Raw genomic sequence first — 25978 nt, 5'->3', positions numbered from 1 at the left:
GCACCTGCTATAGACCATATTTACATTATGAGTAGATATGTAAAACAACAGAGTCAATAATTATCTAATAATAATAATAATAATAATTCCATTGCAAAAACACTTCACAAAATATATGATATCTAACATGTAATAAACTCTCAAAGCTGAAATGTATGATCCTTGTGTTGTCTTGATTTAAACACTTCAAACTCATGGTGTGAGATACTGAAAAATATAAGATGTGATGAAACATCCAAAGTCTTCATGTGTTCATGAACCAACAATTTAAAAATATCACTCAGAAATTATACAAGAACAAAACAATCTTAAATTGCAAAATGGAGGCTTATGAAAATCAACATTTCTAAAAAATATATAATTTCTAAAGAAAATATCATTCTAAAAGCACTTTTTGTGATGTGTGTAATCTTTCTCAGCAGATTTTGATGAAGTTGCATGTAAATGCTATTGAAACTATTATCCTCTGCTCTTGACCTGGTGGAGGTCTGTGAGGTCACTGCACATCCAACAGCTGGACAGACACTCCAAATCATGCAGACGACACTGCATGCTCTTAGTATTAGTAGTGTGACTGCTATGAAAAGATTTGTATTCAAAACCTGGATGGTGAACGTGATAACTGCAAGTTCTATTCAGACACTGCATGCTCTTAGTATTAGTAGTGTGACTGCTATGAAAAGATTTGTATTGCATTGAATTGAACTGTGGTTGTGGTTTTGCAATGCAACATCAATATTTATGGCATGATCACATGCCATCTCCACTCCCTCCACTATCCTGGCGGTCACAACTGAATCATCTCTTAATATTAAACAAAAGAAAAATGTAACATGATCTTCTCTTCAGATGATTTGAGCATTAATAACCAAAAGAAACTGATCAATAACATTTAGAATACCGGGGAATTAACTATACTGGAAAAATACATGCATTACTTTCACATTTTGCACACAAATGAACTTTACTGTAAAATGTGACTAATTAAAGAGACTTATTGAAGAGAGTTCACACAGCTACCTCAAACCCTTTTACACTCTTAAAAATAAAGCTTCCAAAAGTTTTTTTTTTTTTTTTTTTTTTAAACATTTTGTGTCTCCCAAAGGGTCTTTCAGTGAACAGTTCTTAAAAGAATCATTTTTTTTCTTAGTGTGTAGAACATTTTAATAATCTATAGAATCTTTTGTGAAGTGGAAATCTATCTATCTATCTATCTATCTATCTATCTATCTATCTATCTATCTATCTATCTATCTATCTATCTATCTATCTATCTATCTATCTATCTATCTATCTATCTATCTATCGTCCAAAATGTCTAAAAATAAAATGTCCTTTTTTTTTGAGATTTGAAAGTTTAACAGAAATATTTTTTCAATATATTTCAATATATTTCTTTGCGCTGTGCTATTTAAACATATATTTGAAACATATTTTTTGGTGTATTTCACTATGGTGTAAAAAAAAACGATGGATGGGAAGTGGTTATCAGTCTTACTTTTCAGATTCAAATGAGATCAATCTATTTTTATCTATTTTTTAATGTAACTGACTTTTAAAAATGATGACTAGTCTTGCAGAAAAAAAAAATCAGGTGTCTAACTTTTAAGACTAGTCTAATCAGTTTATATAACCAGCCACAGATATGATCAAGTGGGGGTTTTTCAGCAGGAAGTTGGGATTTTTTGGATTGTGTTTTGAATTTATTTAAAAATAGAAAGAAGACTACAGTACAGTATTATTTGAGCATCTGTGTAAATCTGTTTAACCCATTTCTTATTATTCCACAGATAAACAAACAACACGAAATAATAAACAAATCAGGTTTTAAAGGCATTCATATATTTGAGCTAAAAGTGTTTTGTAGAGGGCGCTGTTTCTGGTGTTGCTCACTAATTCTCGTCATGAGTCGAGTGGGTGTTCACAAACCCGACAATACCGAAACTGAACAGAGAGACTTCACAACAAATCAGCGTCACATGGAGCCTTCCAATTTACAGGTAAATAAATCCATACAGAAATCATCAATACATGTCAAGGCAGTGTGAGCGTTGACAAGAGTATTGTAGTTTGTAATATTTAACAGCAGATCCGTGTGCATTTTCTTTTAAAATCTGTTTAGAAACCATGTTCACATTCAGCACTCTCGGAAACAATGTCATTCTTTATGAATGAAGTTCGAGTCAAGTGATTCAAGTTATCGGTTTTAAAACAAAGCTCATAATGCTGTCCTGGTGGGCAGCTTCTTGTTTCGAGACACGGTCATCATAACTCCGGACATTAAAAAGATATTATCAGTTCAGAACTAGTGCTGATATTCTGCTGTTGAAGTGTGACGATCATCTGAGAACAGCTGAAAGAGTTTTCAAGGCTCCACTGACTCCCAAAATATAACATTTATGAAGAACAGGCAGTTCATATTTACTGCTGTATTTAACTTATTTGTGTGGTTTATTATATTCACAAGCACTTTTACTAATAGTCACGAGAAGACACATTATGGTCATAGATTTATGTCTTGTAGATATTAGATTTTAGATTTTTTAATAATCTCAGGCTCTGTTAGAACTCAATTATGTGCATATTCATCTTAATTCTCTGTTAAAGTTAACTTGCACTGAATAATAATAATAATAATTATTATTATTTAACTATGCTAGTCATAAACAACTTTATATGTGCAATGATTTTTGAAAGATCACTTAAAATGCATTTAATTGACACATTATTATATATTTTAATATTAAATGTTATTACATTATATGTAATGGTACTTAAATACATTTATGCTTTTAAATCTCTGCATAGTGGCTTATGATGTATTTACCTCACCTTGTGAAAATGTATCGTCTTAAATTTGAGACTGGTGTGATTATACTTACTTAATATAAGTACAATTGCACATGCTTCATTTTACAGAAAGCTATAGCCATAGCCAACAAAGCTTCACAAGAGGACCAGGCTGGAAACTATGAGGAGGCTGTTAAATCTTATCAACATGCGGTGAAATATTTTCTGCATATAATAAAACGTAAGTGCATAGTGTGGCATAAATATAGGATTAACCTATTCACAACGATGTGCAACGGTCTGTTCAAGCCTCTTGGCATTTTAACGCTTTGTTTCCACGCATTCAGGTGAACCACAGGGTAAGGAGGGCAATCAGAAGATCAGAGATAAGTGTAAGCAGTATCTGGACAGAGCCGAAGAGCTCCAAGACTGTCTTGATAAGAAAGAGGTTACTATAAAACTATCACTGTCTCTTTGTGTATTTATGAATATGTCCAAGCAATGGATTGAGTCGCACTTTTTAAAAACGTAAATATTCAGATAAATCATGTGCAGTCTTCATAAAAACGCCTGTCTACAGCAGTTTATTAACACATGCTGGAAATGAATACGTCTTTGTTCACTCACTAATATATGTTTCGTCAAACAGTAAAAACAATGTTGACGAAATGCTTATCAGCAAAACTTTGACCGCTTGATCTCAGGTTCTGGTTATTTCATTTAACGTCTAATATAATAATTGAGTCTCTGGGAGGCAGGTGAGGTGGTTGTTCTGCCATTAGTCAGTGACGAATTAGATACTCTTTCACTGGAAGCTATTGTCCTCGAAGTTCAGGGTGTTGGCTTTCTGTTTTTTAGGTTTACGTAAAAGTTTAGACCTAGCAGTATTATCAGATTATGACAGATACTGAAATGCAGTGTTTAGCCATGGCCTCTGCTTAGTTTGTGGGATGTGCAAGGGACCCTGAGGGGCCTCAGTATGTCCCTGTAACCACTGGTATCTCTCAGAGATGTGGCAATAGGAGTGGCAACTTCACAACTTTAAATTCCTTGGTGTGTCACTACACTGATGACTTCAGATTTACACTGAACACCATACACAACCAACACATTCTCATACCAGTTTGTAACTATTTGTAGAATTGATGGCTGAAGGTGCAGTCACATTAATGAACTTTTGGTGACATTTCTTTGGCAAAAAGCTCCATTGTGTATTGTCAATATGTATGAATCACAGCTGACACAGAAGTCATAAATCTGCATGCATCGTTCACTCTCATGTGAAATCCCAGCTTGCGTAGATTTCTATTGAAGTGTCTGGATTACATTAAATTTTGTCAAAGAACAGTCAATGTGACTGTACCCTAATTTGTATGATCTCAGTCGTGCATTTTCATACGATCTGCTTATTTCCCACTGATGGTTAGGTTTAGGAGTGGGGTAAGTGGAGGAACTTCAAACTCACATTTAAAAAAAAATAAATAACACATTTCCAAGTGAATCACTTTATAAAAACTCACCACAGTTTTCTCATGAGTTTGTGTTGCTTCCACTTCCTACAGAGATGCAACTAAACTGTGCACAGTCTCAGAAAAAAAAGGTACAAAAGCTGTCACTGGGGCACTTTTGTACCTTTTAGGTACTAATATGTACAATTTTTTGTACTAATATGTACCTTTAAGCTACCAATATGGACTCTTTAGGTACAAAGGTGTGCCTTTTGAAAAGTTACCGCCCCAGGGATGACTTTTGTACCTTTTTTTTTTTGAGAGTGCACAGAAACCTTAAATCTACCAAATGGAACGTCCTCATCTAAATCCACTGACTGTATTTAATATTTCACAGCTGCCTACATTTACTGCACTAAAGTGAAAATTAAATGCTGTTTGCATTTGTACTGGTGGTTTTAAGTGATGGGAGTAAATTAAAAGGGCTTGGTGATATCAAGTTTTATAGTTTTCTTTTGAATAATGTGCATAGGGTACATCATGTTGACTATAAAGCTATTGGAGCATGTATTCTTTTTTAATACTTTCATCATGTTTGGCTACACTTCATTCTATTTTTGTATTCCTTTCATAAATACGCTTTATTATTTTGTTTACTGTGGTGTCTGGTGTTCACAACATGGTTCTGAAGCAGCAACCTGCTCTAACATACTCGCCTCAAAGTTTCTAGTGAGTCTGAAGACCTTGATCTTGTTTATTACTAGCCTGTCATATTGCAATATAATGTGTAAGCAATGATACTGTAGGTGACCTTTTGGTTTGACAGTGGAACCACTTGTTTATAGCTCAGTTATCTCACTGATGACTTCAGACTTTTGGTAGCTATATCACTATAGTAACACACTGGCCTGTTTAGATGTGAATGTGCAGATTTCTAGTCACTTTAAACCAATATGATACTACAGAGGAGACTTTTAGTCGTCACACTTTTATTACAGTGAATAATTCTCAGGGTGTGCTGGGAAATATTGTTTACTGACAAGATAAGAAGCCTGTCATTAATATTAATATCTAATAATATTTTTGAGAAATGTCTAATTTGTTGAGGAGAATGATTCATTTGACATGCCAGGTGCATAATTAATTAAAAGTTAATGTAATATATTGCAAAAATATAAATTCAATGTTTTGGCCGAAATGGAAATTTTCATTATTAAATTGGATAAAATGAAAACACGTCAACTTAGGCTACATTTGAAAAATGTAGAAAAATTAAAAACACCTTAAAATTAGCCAGAGAGGTTTTATTGTGTTCACTTATTTCCTGAACAGATATTACAGAAATATTTTGATGGTATGAAAACTCAACATCAACACAAAACCATAATAGAAAGCAAGCATTTGTGTATTCAGAACTAGCCCCAGTCTCGCAGATAATCAAATAATCAAATTAATTGTCTTTAAGTAGGCCTAACTATAATCACTTTAAACATTCAAAATATTATCATCAAATGTTGCCAATGATTTGTATAACATCTGTTTATTTCCGATCACGCAGTTATACTTTTTGAGAGAATCCGTCATGTTGTTATCTACTAAAATCGTGAATATATGCCAAGTATAACTTTTATTACGTAGGAATGACTTGTTTTTTTTGGGGGGGCGTGTCTTTCCCGTATGACGCACGACATTTTTTTGGAACACGTGAGCGTGAAGGCGGAAGTGACATTCGACATTTTTATGCGGAAGTTGTTTTTCCTCCTCTGTTATACTCCGATCTCAAAAATAAGTATCGAAAAATCACAAACTTACAACCCTCGTTGTTTATTTGTGAAACCGCGACAGTTAGTTCATATATCACTTGTCTTAATTTTTCCAAAACGCCGTTCGTTCTTGATTTTTTCAGCCCTTATGGCTGCCAACAACAACTTGCAGGTAAGTTGGCAAACAAATGATCTCACAGTTTATCAAACCGACAGCAAGAATGTTAACTTACGAACTAAATTAAGATAAATATTAAGTGTAATCGTATTTGTAAATTCATATTTTAAATATAAGGCAGTTATTTTGTAGTGAAGAAGTTGTCGCCCGTGTTTTACGAGCCTCCTCGTGTTTTCTTCAAACTTCTGTCATATATAATCTAAATACACTAACAAACCTCTAATGATTGTGCGTGAGATCATAAATAGCAGTTTAGATATTAATCAGACAACGACGTTAGCAGGTAAAGATCAGGTGAGCTAACAATAACCAGTTATGTGTTGGTTTTGATCATGATCTGCTTTAAAGTTCAGCTATACATTGTGTTTTGTGCTTCTATGAATGCACTTATAGATTGTTTACATCTATTAATATTTGGCACATTGTTCACATATTTATGTGGAGGGTAGATGTCGCATTAGGGTGTCCTGAAGTGTCTAATTAATGTGCTTTCATGTTACTGTGACTGTCAGAATAAACCTGTGTTGATTACTTAATAGCTACATTGTATTTGCATTAATAACAATGCTGTTTACCAAACAGAAAGCTATAGATCTGGCCAGTAAGGCAGCTCAGGAGGACAAGGCTGAAAACTACGAAGAGGCCCTGCGTCTATATCAGCATGCTGTTCAATATTTTCTGCATGTTGTCAAATGTAAGTATGTTTATGTCTGTCGGTAAAATAGAATGATTTCAACATCAAGAATGTTATTCCTGTCTTGCGATTTATTTTTATCCAGACTATAATAGTTTGCTGAATGTTCGTATGTATTGCTTTAGCATTATAATTAGGATTTTAATTCATCAGTATGTTAACGAGAAGACATTACAGCATTTGACACAACTCTATATCTTTAACTATGTTTTTTTTTTTTTTTTAATAAAGATGAAGCACAGGGTGATAAGGCCAAACAAAGCATTCGGGCCAAATGTGCTGAATATTTAGACCGGGCTGAGAAGCTGAAAGAGTTCTTGAAGAAGAAAGAGAAAGCCCCAGCGAAACCAGTGAAGGAGTCGCAGTCCAGTGACAAAGGGTGCGTGCCGTGGATGTTCACTGAATACATACAGACATATACATGCTTTCATTTATAATGTGTACTTGATTTCTGTGAATCAAAACATCAAGATTAATTAACTGCTAATTGGTTTTGAACACAATAGCATGTCTGGTGTGAATGCCATGCTTTAAAAAAAAATTATAATAAAATAAATCAAATCTGGCTCGGATGGACCCTAGTTATACAGGGCTTGATCATTCAGCCCATGTTTGAAAATAAGTGGTTTTGCATATTCCTAACTTCTAGCGTGTGTTCTCATGTGTCTATGCAAAGCCGTGTTAGCAACTGAGACAGTGAACTTCCCCCTTTGCAGTTATGCTATTTATAGAACCGTTAGTTAGTTTAGGGTTGAATAGATTTTTGGAAGAAGTTTCTTCTGCTCACCAAGGCTGCATTTATTTGATCAGAAATGTAGTAACCGTGATATTGTGAAATATTATTACAATTTAAAATGTTTCCTTTTTTAATATATTGAAAAATGTAAATTATTCCTGTGATGCTGTATTTTCAGCATCATTGCTCCAGTCGTCAGTGTCACACGATCTTCAGAAATCATTCTAATATGCTGATTTGCTGCTCAAGAAACATTTCTGATTATTATCAATGTTGAAAATGGTTTATTTCAGCTTTCTTTAATGAATAGAAAGTTCAAAAGAACAGACATCATTTGAAATATTTTGTTAGGTTATAAATAGCTTTAGTGTCACGTTTGATCTATTGAATGTGACCTTGCTGAATAAAAGTATTTAAAAAAAATGATTTCCCATTGTATTTTTAACCCTAGGAATGAGAGTGATGGAGAAGAAGACCCAGAAAAAAAGAAATTTCAGAATCAACTTTCAGGTAAGTTATTCCCAGTCCTTCTAAATAAACAAACTTACTTTTTTTTTTGGTAACACATATTGAATCTAATTGTCTGATCTTTTATCACAGGAGCAATTGTCATGGAGAAGCCGAATATTAAATGGAACGATGTTGCCGGGTTAGAGGGGGCCAAAGAGGCTTTGAAAGAAGCCGTCATTCTGCCAATCAAATTCCCACATCTCTTCACAGGCAAGTGGCTATATCACTATCAACTAATGGGATACTGCTTTCAGACAACACTCTTGAAGTTTAATGAAAGGGGAGGTCTGATGCTGTTTCATGCATTCTGAGTTATTTATACACATAAAAAAATGTAAACACACCCTAAGCATTCACAAAATTTCAAAAAACTATTTTTATGCAATATATGACATTTCTGTGCCAAATACACTCCTTCCAGGTTTATATAAGTTCCAGAATGTTTTTTTCAAACATGGCCCCAGTGCGGAATTGAAGGATGCAATTGTACTCAAGATTAACATGAGATCGGGTGAAACTGTGTGTGTTATATCCTCTTTAAGTGTTTAGTGGTCAGCAGTGGCAGTATGGGTATATCAAAACTGCAACTGTACCAATACCCAGTAAAAGGAACTGTTGACAGAGAAGACCGCTAATAAAACAAATGATTTCTGTCTCAGGTAAAAGAACTCCCTGGAGGGGCATCCTTCTCTTCGGGCCTCCTGGAACGGGTAAATCTTACCTGGCCAAAGCAGTCGCGACAGAAGCCAACAACTCCACCTTTTTTTCCATCTCCTCCTCTGATCTGGTCTCTAAATGGCTGGGAGAGAGTGAAAAGTGAGTCTTGTGAGGAATGGCGCCGGTTACCTTTAGCTGTTTTAGCAGTTTAAGTGTCTTTCTTGTGTTCAGCTTCGCTACTGTTCAGACGTTCTTGCTTACCGCTTTACGTTTGTATATTTCTCAGATTTTAATTTCAGCAGATAAGCACAGTGCTCAGACAACACACCAAATTTTTGTATGTTTCATGAAATGTATGTTTTGTAATAATTTACACTGAAATGTGAAGAGTACAGGCATTTCTAAAGCATCAGGCTACAATCGGTAAACAATACTGTATCTGGTGAGGGGAAATGTTGATTCAGAAATGCATAATCACAGGTTTCAAATCAGCTATTAATAACTTTTTTTATTTACACAGTATATGTCATACAAAGTAATGGAATAAAAAAGTGCCATGATGTGTAAAACTGCATAGACAGCTGCGGTTTCTGTGCAAATCATTATATACAGGAGCCTTCAGATTTTTTCACTGTTTGCGTCATGACCATTTAAAGGGATAGTTCATGCCAAAATGAAAACTCTGTCATTATTTACTCACTCTCCACTTGTTACAAACCTGTCTGAATTTCTTTCTTCTGTTGAACACAAAAGAAAATATTTAGAAGAATGTTGGTAACAAACAGTTGCTGGTGGCTGGTTTTTTTCATACAATGGAAGTCAATGGGGACCAACAATCTTCAAAATATGTTTTGTGTTCAACGGAAGAAAGAAACTCACACAGGTTTGGAACAGCTTGAGTAAATGATGACAGAATTTTCATTTTTGCATGAACTATCCCTTTAAAATGACTGACTTATTTCATTTACACAGAATGCAAGTCAACTTACTGTGTTTATATTTCCAGACTGAGCAGATCTATTTAAGTGCAGCTTTTTTGTGGGATCTGTGAACAGAATTTGGTACAGAGAAAATTCACCGACCTATAAATGAAATTAGTTTTCATGGCCACACTTTCAGATTCTCTACTTTTTTAGGAAAATGATACAGTGTGAGATCTAGAGTTTTAATTAGTTAAAGTTGCTTGTCACCTGATTAAATGGTTAAAGTGATGCCATGCGATGTCTAAACGTTTCCTTTCTTATCTCAGGCTGGTGAAGAATTTGTTCACTTTGGCCCGAGAGCACAAGCCCTCTATTATCTTCATCGATGAGATAGATTCACTCTGCGGCTCCAGGAGCGAGAATGAAAGCGAAGCGGCTCGCAGAATCAAGACCGAGTTTCTGGTTCAGATGCAAGGTGAGCCTTGTTACTGTCGTCTGTTACAGAGATGTCAAATCCTGCTCCTGGTCCAATCCTAATTAAACACACATTAAAGAAACTGTTGAGTTATTGACTAGGCTGTGTTTGTCTGAAATGCATTCCGGATCAGCAGTGATCTTATAATCAAAATCGTACATATTTGTCTAAATCTGATCTGTTTATCAGGACAAAAAATACAGATAAAAATCACATTATTGTAATATTAAAAACACTTATTTATCATGTTAGTATTTGTTATGGCGTTTTAATGAACCATGAATCCTGTCTAATACGATAATGTCTTTATAGGTGTTGGTAATGACAATGAAGGGATCCTGGTGCTGGGAGCCACAAACATCCCCTGGACGCTGGACTCTGCCATCAGAAGACGGTAATAATTTGTTTTTATGAGTGACTGAATTACTATGAGAAAACTGAAAGAGAAGAGTCGGAGTGGAGTGATTATCAGTTAAAGATGATCTCATTAGACTATGTGTTAGTGTGATGCATCATGATTGAATGACATCAGCGAGAGACATTGGCTAGAACAGGTTATTCAACTCTTGTTGTTTATTGTGAGCCAGACAGCATGAATCACAATGAATCACGTGGAATGTTATTATGAAATATCTACATCTGTATGTGTGTATATATGTATATGTGTATGTATGTGTGTGTATATATATATATATATATATATATATATATATATATATATATATATATATATATATATATATAATATAGTATATATTATATATATTATATAATTTTTTTTTAATTATTTACAGTTTTCGATTTACACAATACAGTTTTCGATTTTAATTATAAGAAATGTTTCTTAAGCACAAATCAGTCTATTATATAAACATTTATGTTTTAAAGTGTAACTGTACATAAGATAAATCTTACTAAATATAAAACAATAATTACAGAAAAAAATAACATTTCTAAATATAACAAAATACAATGTATTGTTTAAAAAAATAAAAACATCCCACAATATCACAATATACGACTTTAAATGTCATACAGCCTTGTCGAGCACAAGAGATTTTTAAAAGCATTTTTAAAAATCTCCACAAATTACTCCAAAAATATTATTTTGTGAGTGAAGTTTTTGCTGAGATCGCCACTGGCGACTAAATAAATTTGCATGTAATGATTTTTTTTCCTGATTGCTTTGCAATCACATCATTCTTTTTGTCTGGAGCCCCGCATCTTTAACCTAGACCTGTGACCTAGACAAAGGGTAGTGACTAGAAGAATCTTAAAGGTGCTGTATGTAAGATTTTGACTCTGCTAAAGCATGAAAATACCATAATATGTTTGCAGATATTTAAGAAACATGCGAAGTTAACATACTTGTTTATCTGAAAAACAATGCTACAGTCAGTTATTCTCCTTTGAAAATGTGCGTTCCGGGCCAGAATGTCTGTTGTTGTTTTGGTTTGTGAAACCCGCCCACTGCCAGTTTACCCAATTGTATTTCGGCACCCAGGGTTGCCAGTTGGCAGAAACACAGCGTATTTCATTTCATTCATCGTCAAGTGTGCTTGTTCCTGTTTGTGTCCTTGATCTGTCAACCTGCATCTGAGGAGGAGGGGCCGGGTGAAAATAACCCTCTCCAATATTTTGAATTTGGACTGCAATACCTAGTTCAACCACTCGGCTCGCAATCAAACATACATAAACCACAATAAATATATACTAAATAGATTTATTATCCAAAATTTTAATATGGGAAAAGTGGTAAGAGAGTGAGTGTGTGTGCACCTGTCACTCTTTAACTGTAAGTCTGTAGCTGTTCATCGTTTATCTTCTGTGCTGTGTTTAGATTTGAGAAACGTATCTACATTCCTCTGCCAGAAGAGCACGCTCGCGGATTCATGTTCAAGCTGAATCTGGGCAGCACACCGAACAGTCTCACCGAATCAGACTTCATGACTCTGGGCAAGAAGACGCACGGTTACTCTGGAGCTGACGTCAGCGTCATCGTCAGAGACGCCCTCATGCAGCCCGTCAGGAAGGTTCAGTCCGCCACACACTTCAAACGGGTGAGTCCTCAGTGACACCGAGTACATCAACACTTCAAGAAACTGACTCGGAGTAAATATTAATAACATTAATAAGTCTTAAATGAAATATTCAGCAATTCTAATTGTAACCGTTATCTTTTCTTTCATTAGGTACGAGGATCATCAAGGAATGACCCGAATGTCATAGTCGATGACCTCTTAACCCCTTGCTCCCCAGGTGATCCACAGGCTGTAGAAATGACATGGATGGACGTCCCTGGAGAGAAACTTTTGGAGCCAATCGTTTCCATGGTGAGCATGGTTTTATTTTCATATTTTTACACCATCAGTATATACTAACTGTGCTTAATACAGTGTGTGATTATTGTCGTGGTCATTACAAGTGCTCTAAGGTTCCAGTGTCAAGCTATTTTGGTCTTACTGAAGAAAGCCCTGTAATGAGTGACTCTACATAATGAGGGAAATCAGAAATGTGTTCTGCTTTATTTACAAATATATAAAGTACACTATTGTTCAAAATGTTGGGGTCAAGAAGATTTTTTTTTATTTTTTTTAAAGAAATTAATACTTTTATTCAGCAAGTACACATTATATTGATCAAAAGTGACTTTAAAGACTTTTCTAATGTTGGAAAATAAAAAATGCTTTGCTTTGAATGTTCTATTCATCAGAGATGGATCACTGTTTCCTCGAAAACATTAACTTTTTCAGCATTGCTATTAATCAGAAATGTTTCTTGAGCAGCAAATCAGCATATAAAAATGATTTCTGAAGATCATGTGACACTGAAGACTGGAGTAATGATGCTGAAAATCCAGCTTTGCATCACAGGATTAAATGACATTTGAAAATATGAAAATAGAAAATGGTTATTTTATATTGTAATATTATTTCATAATAATACTGTTTTTACTGTATATTTGTTCATATAAATGAAGAACAGTGGTTTATCTGTTTGTATAGCATCTTTGAATGGTTCAACCCAACAGAATAATAATAGCAGAAGGTGTAATTTTTTGTGTGTGTGTGTTTTAAAAGAAATATTAATACTATTAGTATTTAATAAAAAAAGTAAAAATTAGTAAAACATTTTAAAATAAATAAAATAACAAAACGATGAATATTGTTTTTAGTTTTTTTTTTCTTTCTTTTATTATTATTATTAATTAATTAATTTATTTATTTATTTTGGGCGTTTTATTGATAGGCCCACAAGCCGTCACTCTAACTCGGGACGTGCTATATTATTATTATTTTATAGTATTTTTATTATTATTATTTATTTTAATTTAATAGACTGTTATGGTACTTTTATCAATTCCTCATTGTGCCCTGTTCATACCCACAGTCGGACATGCTGAGGTCTCTCGCCAACACAAAGCCCACCGTCAACGAGCAGGATCTGGAGAAGCTGAAAAAGTTCACAGAGGACTTTGGACAGGAGGGCTGAACAGAGCCGGTCTCCCCAAACCAAAGCACACAGATTGGGATTGTAACGTCTTCTCTCTTGCCCTTCACACGCCCCTTTCTTCCTTCCGAACCCATGCTCTTCCTCTGACCCACGAGCCCCCTCAGCTCAGGCTAAAGCCTAGATGTAATTTGAAATGTGTATCTCTTCACGCCCACCTCAGTTTTTCTTCACATCTTAATAATAGCTGCTCCGCCTGCAGTACCTAGTGACCATCATGCATCTTTTATCATTAATAAGCGGTCTTAATAATAATTATCTGTGCTTTTTATGATCAACACAGTCAGCAGGACCTACAACAGATGTGCTGTAAATCAATAAGCAATTTAAATTCGTTCCTTTATGCGGTGACTAAGCATCTGAAGTAATACTAATGTCAGTTTTGCTTACAGTCACATAAATCTGAATGGACAAAAGTTACGTTTTGACGACACGTGAAGATTTTCCAGCTTTGTTTTGTGGGAGATGAACCATTTAAATGGCTCTTGTTTGTTGTTGCAAAGACCTCTTTGGGTGCAGGTGTAGACTTTGCAGGTGTTTTCCTCCTCGTTTGAGAAAGTCATGCTTTGAATCTGTGCATTGGCATTTGACACAACACTTAGAGATCTGCATTTAACAATTCAGGCGCTCATATACTACATATGGTTTTGTCTCCACGTACATTGTTACTTTCAGTATATTACTGTAAAATGTGCTGTTCCTTCACTGAGATATGAGTTACATTATGTGTTCAAGGGGCCGATGTTGGACATTCGTTATAAGTTCACTTGCTGAGGCTCAGCACACAGTGTGCCTTCTTCACATCGTCTGTCTCTCTCTCAATCCGCACACACATAGATGCACAAATACTGATGCTTGTAGATGGCTATATAACTGTTTTTATAAGCAGAAGGTTTGGGAATGATTGGATGATATTTGCACATTTCATAAAATTTTTTTCAAACACATATATCAATCTGTATGCAGCCCCTATGCATTCATAGGGTGTTTGGTTTGCCATTTAAAAACCTATAAGACATTGTACTATTAGAATAACAATATAGAAAAAATATATTTGGTTTGTTTTAAGGATGTCTTGTTAAACAGATGGTTTCCAGACAGTTTAAAAGTGGTGTATCTCGTGCATTTTAATATCCACGTGTAAATAAAGGTTGAAATGAAACTAACTTGACTTATTTATTACTTTAATGCGAATGTTTTCAAATCACACAGACTCCTAAAACGCTCATTGCCTGTCAGTTCTGTGTTTTTATTTATTTATATTTTTCATCGCTGGTTGAATAACACGTCATTGAAGGCGGATAAAGGGCTTATGTTTGAATCAAATTTAAAAAAGTAGCATTTCAATGCTCTTTAACGCTAATTAGGAAAGTGACAGTTATGTAAAGAATGTTGGAACTTGTAGTCAATTTTCTGCACAATTCGTATTCTAACGCAGTAATCGGAGGTTTTCAAAAACTACAACTCCCATAATTCCAACGCTCAAACGCAGCCAGCATCTCATTCAAAGTGCAGAGATTCTGTGTTTTGGTTCATGTAGTGAACGGACAGAGTTAGCTTTTGCAGTCTCACGACTTGAAATTAGTGTTTAATCTACCAGCCGACCCTCTAACACATCATTAGATAATAAAAGCGCATAAACGACTCGTCCGAAGACCTGCTATCTTCTGTCCGCGAGACGGGGGAGTGCCTGAAATTGAAGATTTATCTTGTGAGCTAACATCAGCAGCATCAGGTTGACCCATGTCCTCCGAGGAGGCCCTCGGCTCCACGCTCTCACACTGGCTCTCCTTCAACTGGCTGCTTCTGCCTTTCGTTATGCTCCTGGTAACGTTAGTGGCTGCTTTCATCGTGGTCTTCGTGCTGCTGCTGTACATGATATCCCCGTTAATAAGCCCCAAACCTCTCAAACTGAACGGGGCCCATGTGGTGGTAAGCTCATATAACTCTCTTTTATAAATCTGTTCGAATTAACAGCACACAGATCTCCCAACATCAGAAATAACCAAGCGAACAAGAAACGAATGCTATAAGGTGGCTGTCAATAAGTCAGGTTGTCCATCTATCGAAAAAGCATAATTTAATTGCATTAACTGTCATTGAACTGATACTATATATATATATGATCACTGATAGTTATTCATAATGTGTCACGTGGCTCATATTGCACCAGTGCAGATGTGCATTTGCTTAAAATATTTGTTATTGCTTCAGATTGCAGATGCATATCAAATTCACTAATATTCATGTAAAGTTCATATTTCACTGGAGGCCAAATAAGTGTAGTTGTACTGGTTATGCAACCATCTGTTCCAGGGCAGTGGACCTTTTCAAGCGAGCGCTGCATGTTTCTGCATTTGCTGTGGTTCATAGTTCATCAAGAGCTCAGACCTATCTTGTTTTAAAGGGACAGCTTTGACGATTTCATATGATATTTTGCACATCTTTTTTTATAAAATGCTTGTTTTCATGAGTTTATGCTTTATGCAGTTGATCATGTAGATAGAGACATCAGAATTAATTCAGTTTCCATTTGTGTTGTGCATATACATATTAAAATTCTTTATTATTCTTCAGTTTTTAACCCTGTAAAACCTAACATATGAAAGTCAAAAAAAAAACATCTGTCTCTCTCTATTTTTTATGCATCCGTTTATTGAACCTTTAGACAAAAAAGTTAGCAATTTGTTATTTTAATCAGTAATGATTTCACAGCAAAAAGAAACATGAACCACGACCTGAAGATAGACATTTTTACAATTGTACTAAAAGGACTTTTACTTACTAGAAAGTCAAAACTATCAGTCAGACAACAGAAGGCATGTAGTAGATCGTGTAGCTTTTTCAAAAATGTTTTGATCTAGTTGATCCTTTAGAGGCTTTATTTGCGTATCAAATATGATACAGTAGGCAAGTCATGATTGAAACCATCACTCTTATACATTATTGTTAAAATTCAATTTATGGTGAATATGAACAGGATTTTTTATATCTGCACTCTCTAACTGCTGTATGAGAACAGATGCACATTAAAGTGCAACGTAGTGCAATGTAGATAATCGCTTCGTTTTAATTGTCTTGTCTGGTGCTTTTACCTGGTGAATGATTGTGTTTGAACTCTTTCTCTTTCTCTTAGTGCTGTTTGCATAGTTTAGTAAAATAAATGAACCATGACTTGATTGGTTTGTAATAAATCTGTCCATCCTCAGGTGACCGGAGGCAGCAGTGGGATCGGGAAGTGCATTGCCATGGAATGCTACAAACACGGTGCCTTCATCACTCTGGTGGCACGAGATGAGGTCAGCCTTTATTTGTGTATCGCTTTATACGGTACTGATTGTGTCAGAGCATCTTTACGGTGTCAAACATGAAAATAGGTGAATGTCACTGGATATCATCTGTCAGTCACTGTATACACTAGAGTTCACATGTTTGAGGAAAAAAAGATCTTATGCTCAACAAGGCTTCATTTTTCTTACATAAAAATACAGTAAAAACATTAATATTGTGAATTAATCATTCGATTTTAAATAATTGTATTAATTACTATTTAAAAGAATTGTATTCAGTTGTAATATATTTTCTAATGCCAGTTATTTTCAGCATCTTCAGTGTCACATGATCCTCCAGAAATAATTTTTAATATAAGTTGGTACTCAAGAAACATTTATCATCTGTGCAGTTGAACTGCTTAATATTTTTGTGGAAGATGTGATACTTTTTTTTTTCCAGGATTTATTGATGAAAAGAAAGTTAAACAGACGGCATTTATCTTCTTTTGGAACATTCTAAATGTCTTTGTCACTTTTGATCAATTTAATGCATCCTTGCTGATTATAAAGTAGAAATTTATTTTAGGAAAAAAAAAAAAGAGTACTGACTCCAAACTTTTGAACGATGGTTTACACGTAATAATTATTACTGTCACTGGATGTTATTAAATATTTGTTGGTGTACTTGTTTCTCTACAGCACAAACTGGTTCAAGCCAAGAAAGAAGTGGAGAAATGTGCCATAAATGATAAGCAGGTATGTATTTCTTTGATATATATACACACATCTTTAAAAGTATTATTTTTGGGATGTTGTTCTCAAAATCAACGTCTTAAATTGGCATGCAACGTCTTATTATTGTTATGATCACCTCTAGGTGGTGCTTTGCATTTCTGTTGATGTGTCGAAAGGCTATAACCAGGTGGAGAGTGTCATAAAACAAGTATGTTTACCATTTTATGAGAATCGTATGTCAGCATTTATTCTGGTCGCTGTTTTGAAGCATTAACAGTTATTAATGTTTTCTTCAGATGGTTTGCGGTGAGGTTGCTCACTGTGTGCTGTGTTTGGTACACAGGCTCAAGAGAAGCTGGGTCCTGTGGACATGCTGGTGAATTGTGCCGGGATGTCCATATCTGGGACGTTTGAGGAAGTGGGAGTGGACAGCTTCAAGGTAAGGACAGCAGATCATAGACAGATATCAGGGAGGTGGGTAGTTTTGAATTATGCTAGTAAGTAACCACCTTTTAACATCCTCTGGCCCTCAAGAACCACTGTCCTGCAGAGTTGACCCCCTAAATGAACCCTAATCAAACCCAATTAAACAAGCTAATCAAGTGTTTTGTCCAAACCTGCTCCATATCCCCTATATAGTGCACTGTTTCAGATGTCTGCCATTTTGTGTCTGAAATCTGAGTGAACAACTTAATTCCCTGCAATCGTTCGCTTGTTTGTACCCACAATGCACTCTGATTTCTGAAGTGCTATTTCTCAAAAGTCCACCGCAGATAAGACTGACGAGCTGGAAGAAAGCGTGGAAACAAGCGTGGCACACATTTTAACGTTTATGTCATACTGGTTCTAGTTTGAACATTTTTTAATCAATACTGGATTAAAACACATTAACATATAGAATATTATATAGATTAATTTATTGAAATTACAGTATATGCCAAAATTAAAATGTTGTTTTTTAGGCATTAACTCACTAAATCATTTATGAGGTGGCATTATTGTTAACTAACAACACTGTAAGGAAGAAATGATCATTTGGTGGATAGTTTAAAAGTATTTGTTAATCACTTGTATGCAACATTAAAGGGATACTCAACCCCAAAATGAAAATTTAGTCATTAATCACTTACCCCCATGTCGTTCCAAACCCGTAAAAGCTTTGTTCGTCTTCGGAACACAATTTAAGATATTTTGGATGAAAACCGGGAGGCCTGTGACTGTCCCATTGACTGCCAAATAAACAACAGTGTCAAGGTCCAGAAAAGTATGAAAGACATCGTCAGAATACTCCATCACTGATTCAACCGTAACGTAATGAAGCGATGAGAACACTTTTTGTAAGCGAAGAAAACAAAAATAACGACTTTATTCAATAATTCCTTTGTTGCTGTGTATGCTCTTCTGTATCATCTGCGTCACAATTATTGAATAAAGTCATTATTATTGTTTTCTTCGCCTACAAAAAGTATTTTCATCGCTTCATAACGTTACGGTTGAACCACTAATGGCAGGTGTAACATCATTACTACATTACACGGAGATGCAGGAAGACGCGTGAATAACTGCATGCGTAGTCTATCGTTTCATATTATGCTCTATCGTTTATTTCGTCGTGCCGCAAAATCGTGAATAACTGCACGAAAACTTAAATTTCACAAATGACAGCAGTCTTGCATTACACGGAGATGCAGGAAGACGCGTGAATAACTGCATGCGTGCGTTCATGTCATGGTGCATTGCGCGTGGTCTCGAAAACTTAATGTTTGCAAGCGTTTTTAAGCACTGCAATTTAAAACAACTGATTTTAGGACGTTGAAACACAAACAAAGCTATATGTGCGCGCTGTTAAAGAGGAACCTGTCCAATATTCATATATAGATATATATATATATATAGATAGATATATATAAGATATATATATATATATATATATATATATATATATATATATATATAGATAGATGGGTATAACTAACACATTGAAGACTCATTTACACAATGTATTTCTTATTTATTGTAGTTTTTTGTCCTATTGCTTGTAATTAGTTTCTTGTTCTTATTTCATCACTGATTGTTTATTTATCTCCTGTGAGCTTGAGTTTTTTGTTTTCTTGTATTAGTTTGATATCGACATTGGTGACAAGGATTATGAAAATTCTATGGTATCAAAGATCTTAATATCACAAAAACCTTAGTAAAAGAAAAAACAACTATATCAAGATATATATCGTTATCGTGATATAAAATTTCTCATATTGTGATAGAAGATTTTGGTCATATCGTCCACCGCTATCTGATGTCTTTCATACTTTTCTGGACCTTGACACTGTTATTTATTTGGCAGTCTATGGGACAGTCACAACCCTCCCGGTTTTCATCCAAAATATCTTAAATTGTGTTCCAAAGATGAACGGAGCTTTTACAGGTTTGGAACAACATGGTGGGTAAGTGATTAATGACAAAATTTTTATTTTGGGGTGGAGTATCCCTTTAATATTAATGTATTTATAACAGTCGCCTTAGGGTGCTATGCATCCATGCCATCTTTTATCTGAGGGCGAAACGCTGCTCGGGAGAGACAATAAAAGTTATAAATACATACAATGATGTACACTAATATTTGTTTATGTTTGTTGGCAGTATTTCATTATTCATCGAATGATTATGAACACAAGTTAAGAATTAAAAAACAAAATAGTATTTATTGTATTAATAAACCATAGACAAAACCACAAAGCTGGCATAGAGGTATGTATAATTAAAAAATATGTTTGTTGTAATTGTTATTTTTAATAAATACATCAATAGCTCCAGCCCCACAAAACAAAATAAACAAATGAAGCTGTTTTTGCAATAGCTCCAGCCCCCCGATGCACAATATACAGATCAATGTCATAATTTTGCCAACTGTCAGACACTATATAAGAATTAGTGAATGCGTAAATGATAGAATGATTGAGCAATTTTGAATGCAGCACAGGCCTTCAGGATTACTCGTTTTTTTTTTTTTTTTTTTTTTTTTTGAGATTGATCAAGATTTGAGCTAAACTCTGCAGGAAAGTGAGAACCACAGCCCTAGAAATGACTCGAATTACCCTAACGATTTCTCTGTTCCTGTGGTGAATCGTGTGCTCTTTTGTAACAGAAACTGATGGAGGTGAACTATCTAGGCAGCGTTTACCCCACCCGGGCAGTGATCACCACTATGAAGGAAAGGCGGATGGGCCGCATCATGTTTGTGTCGTCACAGGCAGGGCTGATCGGCCTCTTTGGCTACACGGCCTACTCACCGTCCAAATTCGCCCTGCGTGGTCTGGCTGAGGCCTTGCAGATGGAGGTGTGTGTATTCATGATGCTCACTCAGAGTCTAGCACATGGCAGTCCGTTGAAAGGTTGATTTGAATGTAGTCTCTGATCTTTCTTAGATGAAGCCTTATAATATCTACGTAACTGTGGCGTATCCTCCAGACACTGACACTCCGGGTTTTGCAGAAGAGAATAAGACTAAGGTGAGATAATAATGTGTTTTTTCCTTAATAGAATTAGTCTCTGAATATTAAATACCTGAGCATCAATATTAATAGAATATTTAAAAGTGAAGGATTTCTAATAATGCAGGTCTGTGTTCTGTTAAATAGTTGGATCTTTCTTTTTGAATTCCAAAAAATATACGGAGTATTTTTAGTGCAAAAAGCAATGCTGGGTAAAACATTTATTCTCATTATTAGCATGCATAATACTAGCATATTGGCTGTTTATTTGTGTTATGAAGCACATATTAATGTCTTATTCTACATTACCATATTTTAGATCCCTTAATCCTACACCATACATAAACTTAGCAACTACCTTATTAACTATTAATAAATTAGTAATTTATTGAGGCAAAAGTCATAGTTAATAGTAAGTTAATAGTGAGAATTGGTCCCTAAACTAAAGTTTGACTGAAATGTTTTGTCCTGCCTGTGTGTTTTATTCTGGTTTTGACTCTCTCGTTGGCAGCCTCTGGAGACCAGGTTAATTTCAGAAACGTCTGGAGTCTGTCAGCCTGAGCAAGTAGCAAAAGTTGTGGTGAAGGATGCATTGGTAAGTAGGAACTGGTCAAGATCAATGGGCAACTTCTCATCCAACAGTATTTGACTAGTTCACTGTTAGCGTTTAATAATGTGCCTTGAGACTCCTCTTGTTCCTGGTCCCTCACAGCAGGGAAATTTCACCAGCGCAGTCGGACCCGATGGCTACATGCTGTCAGCGCTGACCTGTGGGATGTCCCCCGTTACCTCCATCACTGAGGGGCTGCAGCAGGTACACGGCCCATTATCACGAAACACAAAAGAGTCTGACTGTGATGCAACAGTGTCATCATATCTGACTCGCTGACAATATCTTAGGAGATGGAAATAGACGACTCCTTCCTTTTTGCATAATTATTTCTGCATCATGTGCCTTTCATCATCCTGCTTGGCCTTTGTATATTAGTAACGTCATGTTTGCATTCAGCTATTTAAATCAGTCATGGTCTTAGATATTCCCTTTGAAGATTTTAAAGAGCCTCTTGACTTTTTGGTTGATTGTAGGGCTGTGCGATTAATCGAAATTGTCATAAAATCACGATTTGAGTGTGTGCGATTTCTAAATCGCTTTATAGCATGATTTTCCGCAGCCCCGACCTCCCAAAGTATGCTCTCCAATCCAGTCAGAATGCAGCGTGCCTAAGTGGAGCGCGAGAACAGAACAGACTGGGCACATGCCTACATAACTCCAGGTTCACACACTGTGTGTGATGCATATTTTTTCCGAGCCCATGTTAACGGATCAGAGCGTTCACACTGCATGCAGAAAAAGATGCAAAAATAATTAATATCTAGCACATGAGCATAGAGAGAGTTGTGAGTGCACAGGACACAGTTTGAGTGAGAGGAGACACGTTTTAAGTGCGCGCACTCTCTCTGGGCGAGAGCAGCGTATATCTGAGCACGCACATCTGGTTTTGTGACAGCAAAGGAAATCTGTGTGCGAGCGGATAGATTCACGCTCGCGCATTATTTTAATGTGCTTTCGCGTTACAATAACTCGCTCTCGCTGCTGCTTCTGAACTGCATACACATATACGCACTGCAGATGGAGTACGTGTGAACCTGTATAATGTATAACAAATCTATTTCAACACCTGAGGCACCGCTACAATGAGCTCTATGACCAATGCATGGCAAAAAGAGAAAAAACACGGGATTTATTTATTTACTTATTTTTCTTTTTTTGCCATATGTCTAGACATTTTGTAACACCTTTACTTAGTGATTATTTTGACTTATGTCTGTTCTAGAGGCATGTTACAACTTTTTGATAAAGCTCTCATTGGTTTTCTTTTGGAAATATGTTTCAAATTCATACTGAATGCATTTATGACTGTAAAGCATGTCTGTGTGTGTCAAAATCATGATTAAAATCGAAATCGTAAAAGAAATCGCGATAGGTTTTTTTTTTTATCCATATCACACAGCCCTAGTTGATTGCTTGATTTTCTGTGATGTGTTAAAATGGTCATATTATCTCACTCTGTCCAGATTGTGACGATGGGGTTGTTCCGCACCATCGCGCTCTTCTACCTGGGCAGCTTTGACAGCATCGTCCGCCACTGCATGATCCAGAGAGAACAGTCCAAAGCAGCAGACAAGAGGGAGTAGCACCAGGATTCCCACCACATCCATCTCTATCAGCAGCACTACATTCACACACATACACACACACACACACACCTCAGAGCACGCTCCGCCCCTGCCCGGCCCACCAGATGTGTTCAAATGGGTAGAAGAGGTCCACCCTGACAAAACACTGTTTATGCTGTAATAGGCATCTGTCCATCTTTCATGATGTGTTTTTCAGAACCCCGATCATTCCAGTGCATGCTGCATTAATATTTCAAGAAGCAAACAGCTTTATTTGCATTTAAATTATTTACTCATTGGCTCTCCCTGCCTCTAGTACATTCTTTTGTTTCAGAAGGTTTGTGGTCATTCTCAAAACCACATACTATCTAAGTTCTTGTTCTAGCCTGTTGGCGTAATGTTATTTCAACACTAGAATTAATTTCAGTCAACTTTAGATTGAGATGTTACCATATGCTGTATAGGTACAAAACAAACCTGTATAGGTGAAGAACAACAACTTCGCTTCCTTATGTTACAATGAGGTGAAGAACTGTCCTATGTTCTTCTGGCTGGTTGGTGATGTTCATTGTCAAGCACTGTATCTTCCTGCTTTTAGATTTCATGGTTTTATGGTACGGACACAGGACATCTGTGTGAGTCTGCCACTCTGCCTTATCTTCTTTGCTCTGTGGGGAGGTTTCTGAAGGAAATGTTTACCTTTTAAATGTGAGTGTGAGTGTTTATGTATATTTGTCTGCTTGTACGCATGCGTTTAGGTGACCTCAGGGGCATTCTAAGAGTTCACTGAACTGAAGGATGGGTCAGGATGACTCGCTGGTTCGAGTCAGTGCACCTTTCTGCCAACAGGTGGAGCAGGAGATCCAAACGGATCAGGTGTAGTAACCAGAGCAAAAGCCTAAGTAGCTCTTACTAAAAGCTGATCTAGAATCAGTCAGAATAATCATAGTCAGAACCCCAGAACTCAAATACTGTAGATGTTGTGAAGCTTGATCAGATTTGTACATGAAACCGAGCAATATGGCTTCCACAAGTGAAGTGAATTTCCTTGTGCTCTGCTCTGTCGTAATGCAAAGTGGATGGTTCCAGCATATAAACTGTGTTTTCTGATTTAGATTCTTGTTGCAAGTCGCACCTTACTGCTAGAGAGAAAATGACACTTACTCATGCTGTTGTAATATTTGCCTTCCTCACTGTCACAAGCAAACGGGGAGCATGTGATGTGATCACACCCTGCGGATGTTTATCAGGAGTCAATCTCCTGAATGCCTGAATGCACAGAAAAGAGTCTATTTAAAGTGATAGTTGACCCAGATATGAACATTCTTTCGTTATTTACTCGCCCTCATGTCCTTCCAAACCTGTAGAACTTTCAGTCTTCTGTAGAACACAGAAAGAGATGTTTAGTGGAATGTTCATGCAGCTCCTTTCCTTACAGTGAAAGTGAAAGAGGGCTGCAAAAAGGACGATTAAAGTGGTCCGTATGAGATGCAGTACCTTCTGAAGAAGCCTGATTGATTTGTTTGAGAAACCGGGAAATTTAAAGCCCTTGAATTAAAGATCTTGAAGATACTGTACATGAGATTTGAGAGTTTTCTGTGAGCATTGAGTAAAAATTGATCGTGTGCATGAGTCTTATGAACTACATTTATGGTGCTTTTTTTCATTTTATGGAAAAGAGCAGTATAAACAGTTCCTCTTTTGGTTCCACAGAAAAAAAAAAAGTCCCATGGTTTTGGAATGACATGAGTGTGAGTAAATGATTACAGAATATTTTTATTTTTGGTTGAAGTAACACTTTTATTCAATACAACTTTTATGCTGCTCTGTTTTCCCTAGAACTCGTCCCTTTCTTTTTTACCTTACCTTTGTCCTACTAATAAAGTAGTCATTGTAAGCACATAGGCTTCTCTAACCGCTGTATTTCTGCTTTCCCATAACGTATATAATCATTTATTAGCCTGCAACGTGGGGTTTTTTTTTGTCAGAACTTGTTTAAATCATAGTTTTATGGTCATTTTAGAGTTTAGGTTACTGTAAACAAAATGTAGTTCTATTCTAATATCAGAATTTTCTGCTAATTCCAGTAAATTATTTTTTGAAGAAAAATCCCCCTTTCCATTCCTTGTCTGGCATTTGCAGGTATTCTAGAAACCCTTGACCAATGCAGCCAGGCACTACAGTCATGGAGACCCATTCCAAGCCTTAAGAGATCCAGACACAGACCACTATAAAAGCTATAAGGGTTGATACCTCCACATCCAGCTATGGCATAGATTGTGTATGGTTTACGTATATTTGTTTTAGTATGGAAAAATACATTGTTTCTGCTTGTTTGTACATTATTTGCTATGAATATTTTTTACAAAGATACCCAAAATATGAAAATGAGAATGCATGAGTCAAAACGACGATGTTCTCATTTGATACTGGCTCCAGACACGTTGTCCAGCACATAGTAGTGATATATGTGTCGGACTTACGAATCGTCAAGCCCTCTTCCATAACACATGGACGTAGTCATTTTATTAAGTCGTTAAGAAGCTAACAGAGAAATTGTTTGAACTCCTTGAAGCTATGCAAATCAAGCCTGTGCTCACACTTCATTCAAACACACA

General features: G+C 35.9%; 2 protein-coding genes across 3 annotated transcripts in view; both read left to right on the top strand.

The window, feature by feature from the left end:
• The first annotated feature begins 1855 nt into the window (after positions 1-1855).
• On the top strand, positions 1856-14850 carry LOC109050384 (vacuolar protein sorting-associated protein 4B). Of its 2 annotated transcripts, XM_042769912.1 has the most exons (13): positions 1856-2000; positions 2920-3031; positions 3138-3238; positions 6762-6873; positions 7105-7252; positions 8061-8119; positions 8210-8329; positions 8779-8935; positions 10026-10174; positions 10487-10568; positions 12015-12234; positions 12367-12507; positions 13565-14850. In XM_042769912.1, the coding sequence occupies exons 1-13, from the start codon at positions 1905-1907 to the stop codon at positions 13664-13666; spliced, it is 1599 nt and encodes a 532-aa protein (XP_042625846.1). In that variant the 5' UTR covers positions 1856-1904; the 3' UTR covers positions 13667-14850. The 2 variants fall into 2 exon arrangements, with proteins under 2 accessions (XP_042625846.1, XP_042625853.1); XM_042769919.1 differs by lacking the exons at positions 1856-2000; positions 2920-3031; positions 3138-3238 and adding an exon at positions 5947-6173.
• A 137-nt stretch (positions 14851-14987) lies between these two features.
• The window catches only part of LOC109050383 (3-ketodihydrosphingosine reductase), an 11268-nt gene continuing 277 nt past the window's right edge, over positions 14988-25978 (top strand). Inside the window, exons 1-10 of the mRNA XM_042769929.1 lie at positions 14988-15616; positions 16894-16983; positions 17656-17712; positions 17834-17899; positions 18035-18130; positions 20837-21028; positions 21117-21200; positions 21694-21777; positions 21895-21996; positions 23259-25978. The exon at positions 23259-25978 is cut by the window's right edge and continues 277 nt beyond it. Coding sequence (XP_042625863.1) covers positions 15428-15616; positions 16894-16983; positions 17656-17712; positions 17834-17899; positions 18035-18130; positions 20837-21028; positions 21117-21200; positions 21694-21777; positions 21895-21996; positions 23259-23378 — 1080 coding nt within the window. The 5' untranslated portion in view covers positions 14988-15427 and the 3' untranslated portion in view covers positions 23379-25978. The remainder of the gene's footprint in view (positions 15617-16893; positions 16984-17655; positions 17713-17833; positions 17900-18034; positions 18131-20836; positions 21029-21116; positions 21201-21693; positions 21778-21894; positions 21997-23258) is intronic.

The sequence above is a fragment of the Cyprinus carpio genome, chromosome A2 (assembly GCF_018340385.1).
Source record: "Cyprinus carpio isolate SPL01 chromosome A2, ASM1834038v1, whole genome shotgun sequence".
NCBI lineage: Eukaryota > Metazoa > Chordata > Actinopteri > Cypriniformes > Cyprinidae > Cyprinus > Cyprinus carpio.
The sequence above is the reverse complement of the archived record's forward strand: the minus strand, read 5'-3'. Positions and strand labels throughout refer to the sequence as shown.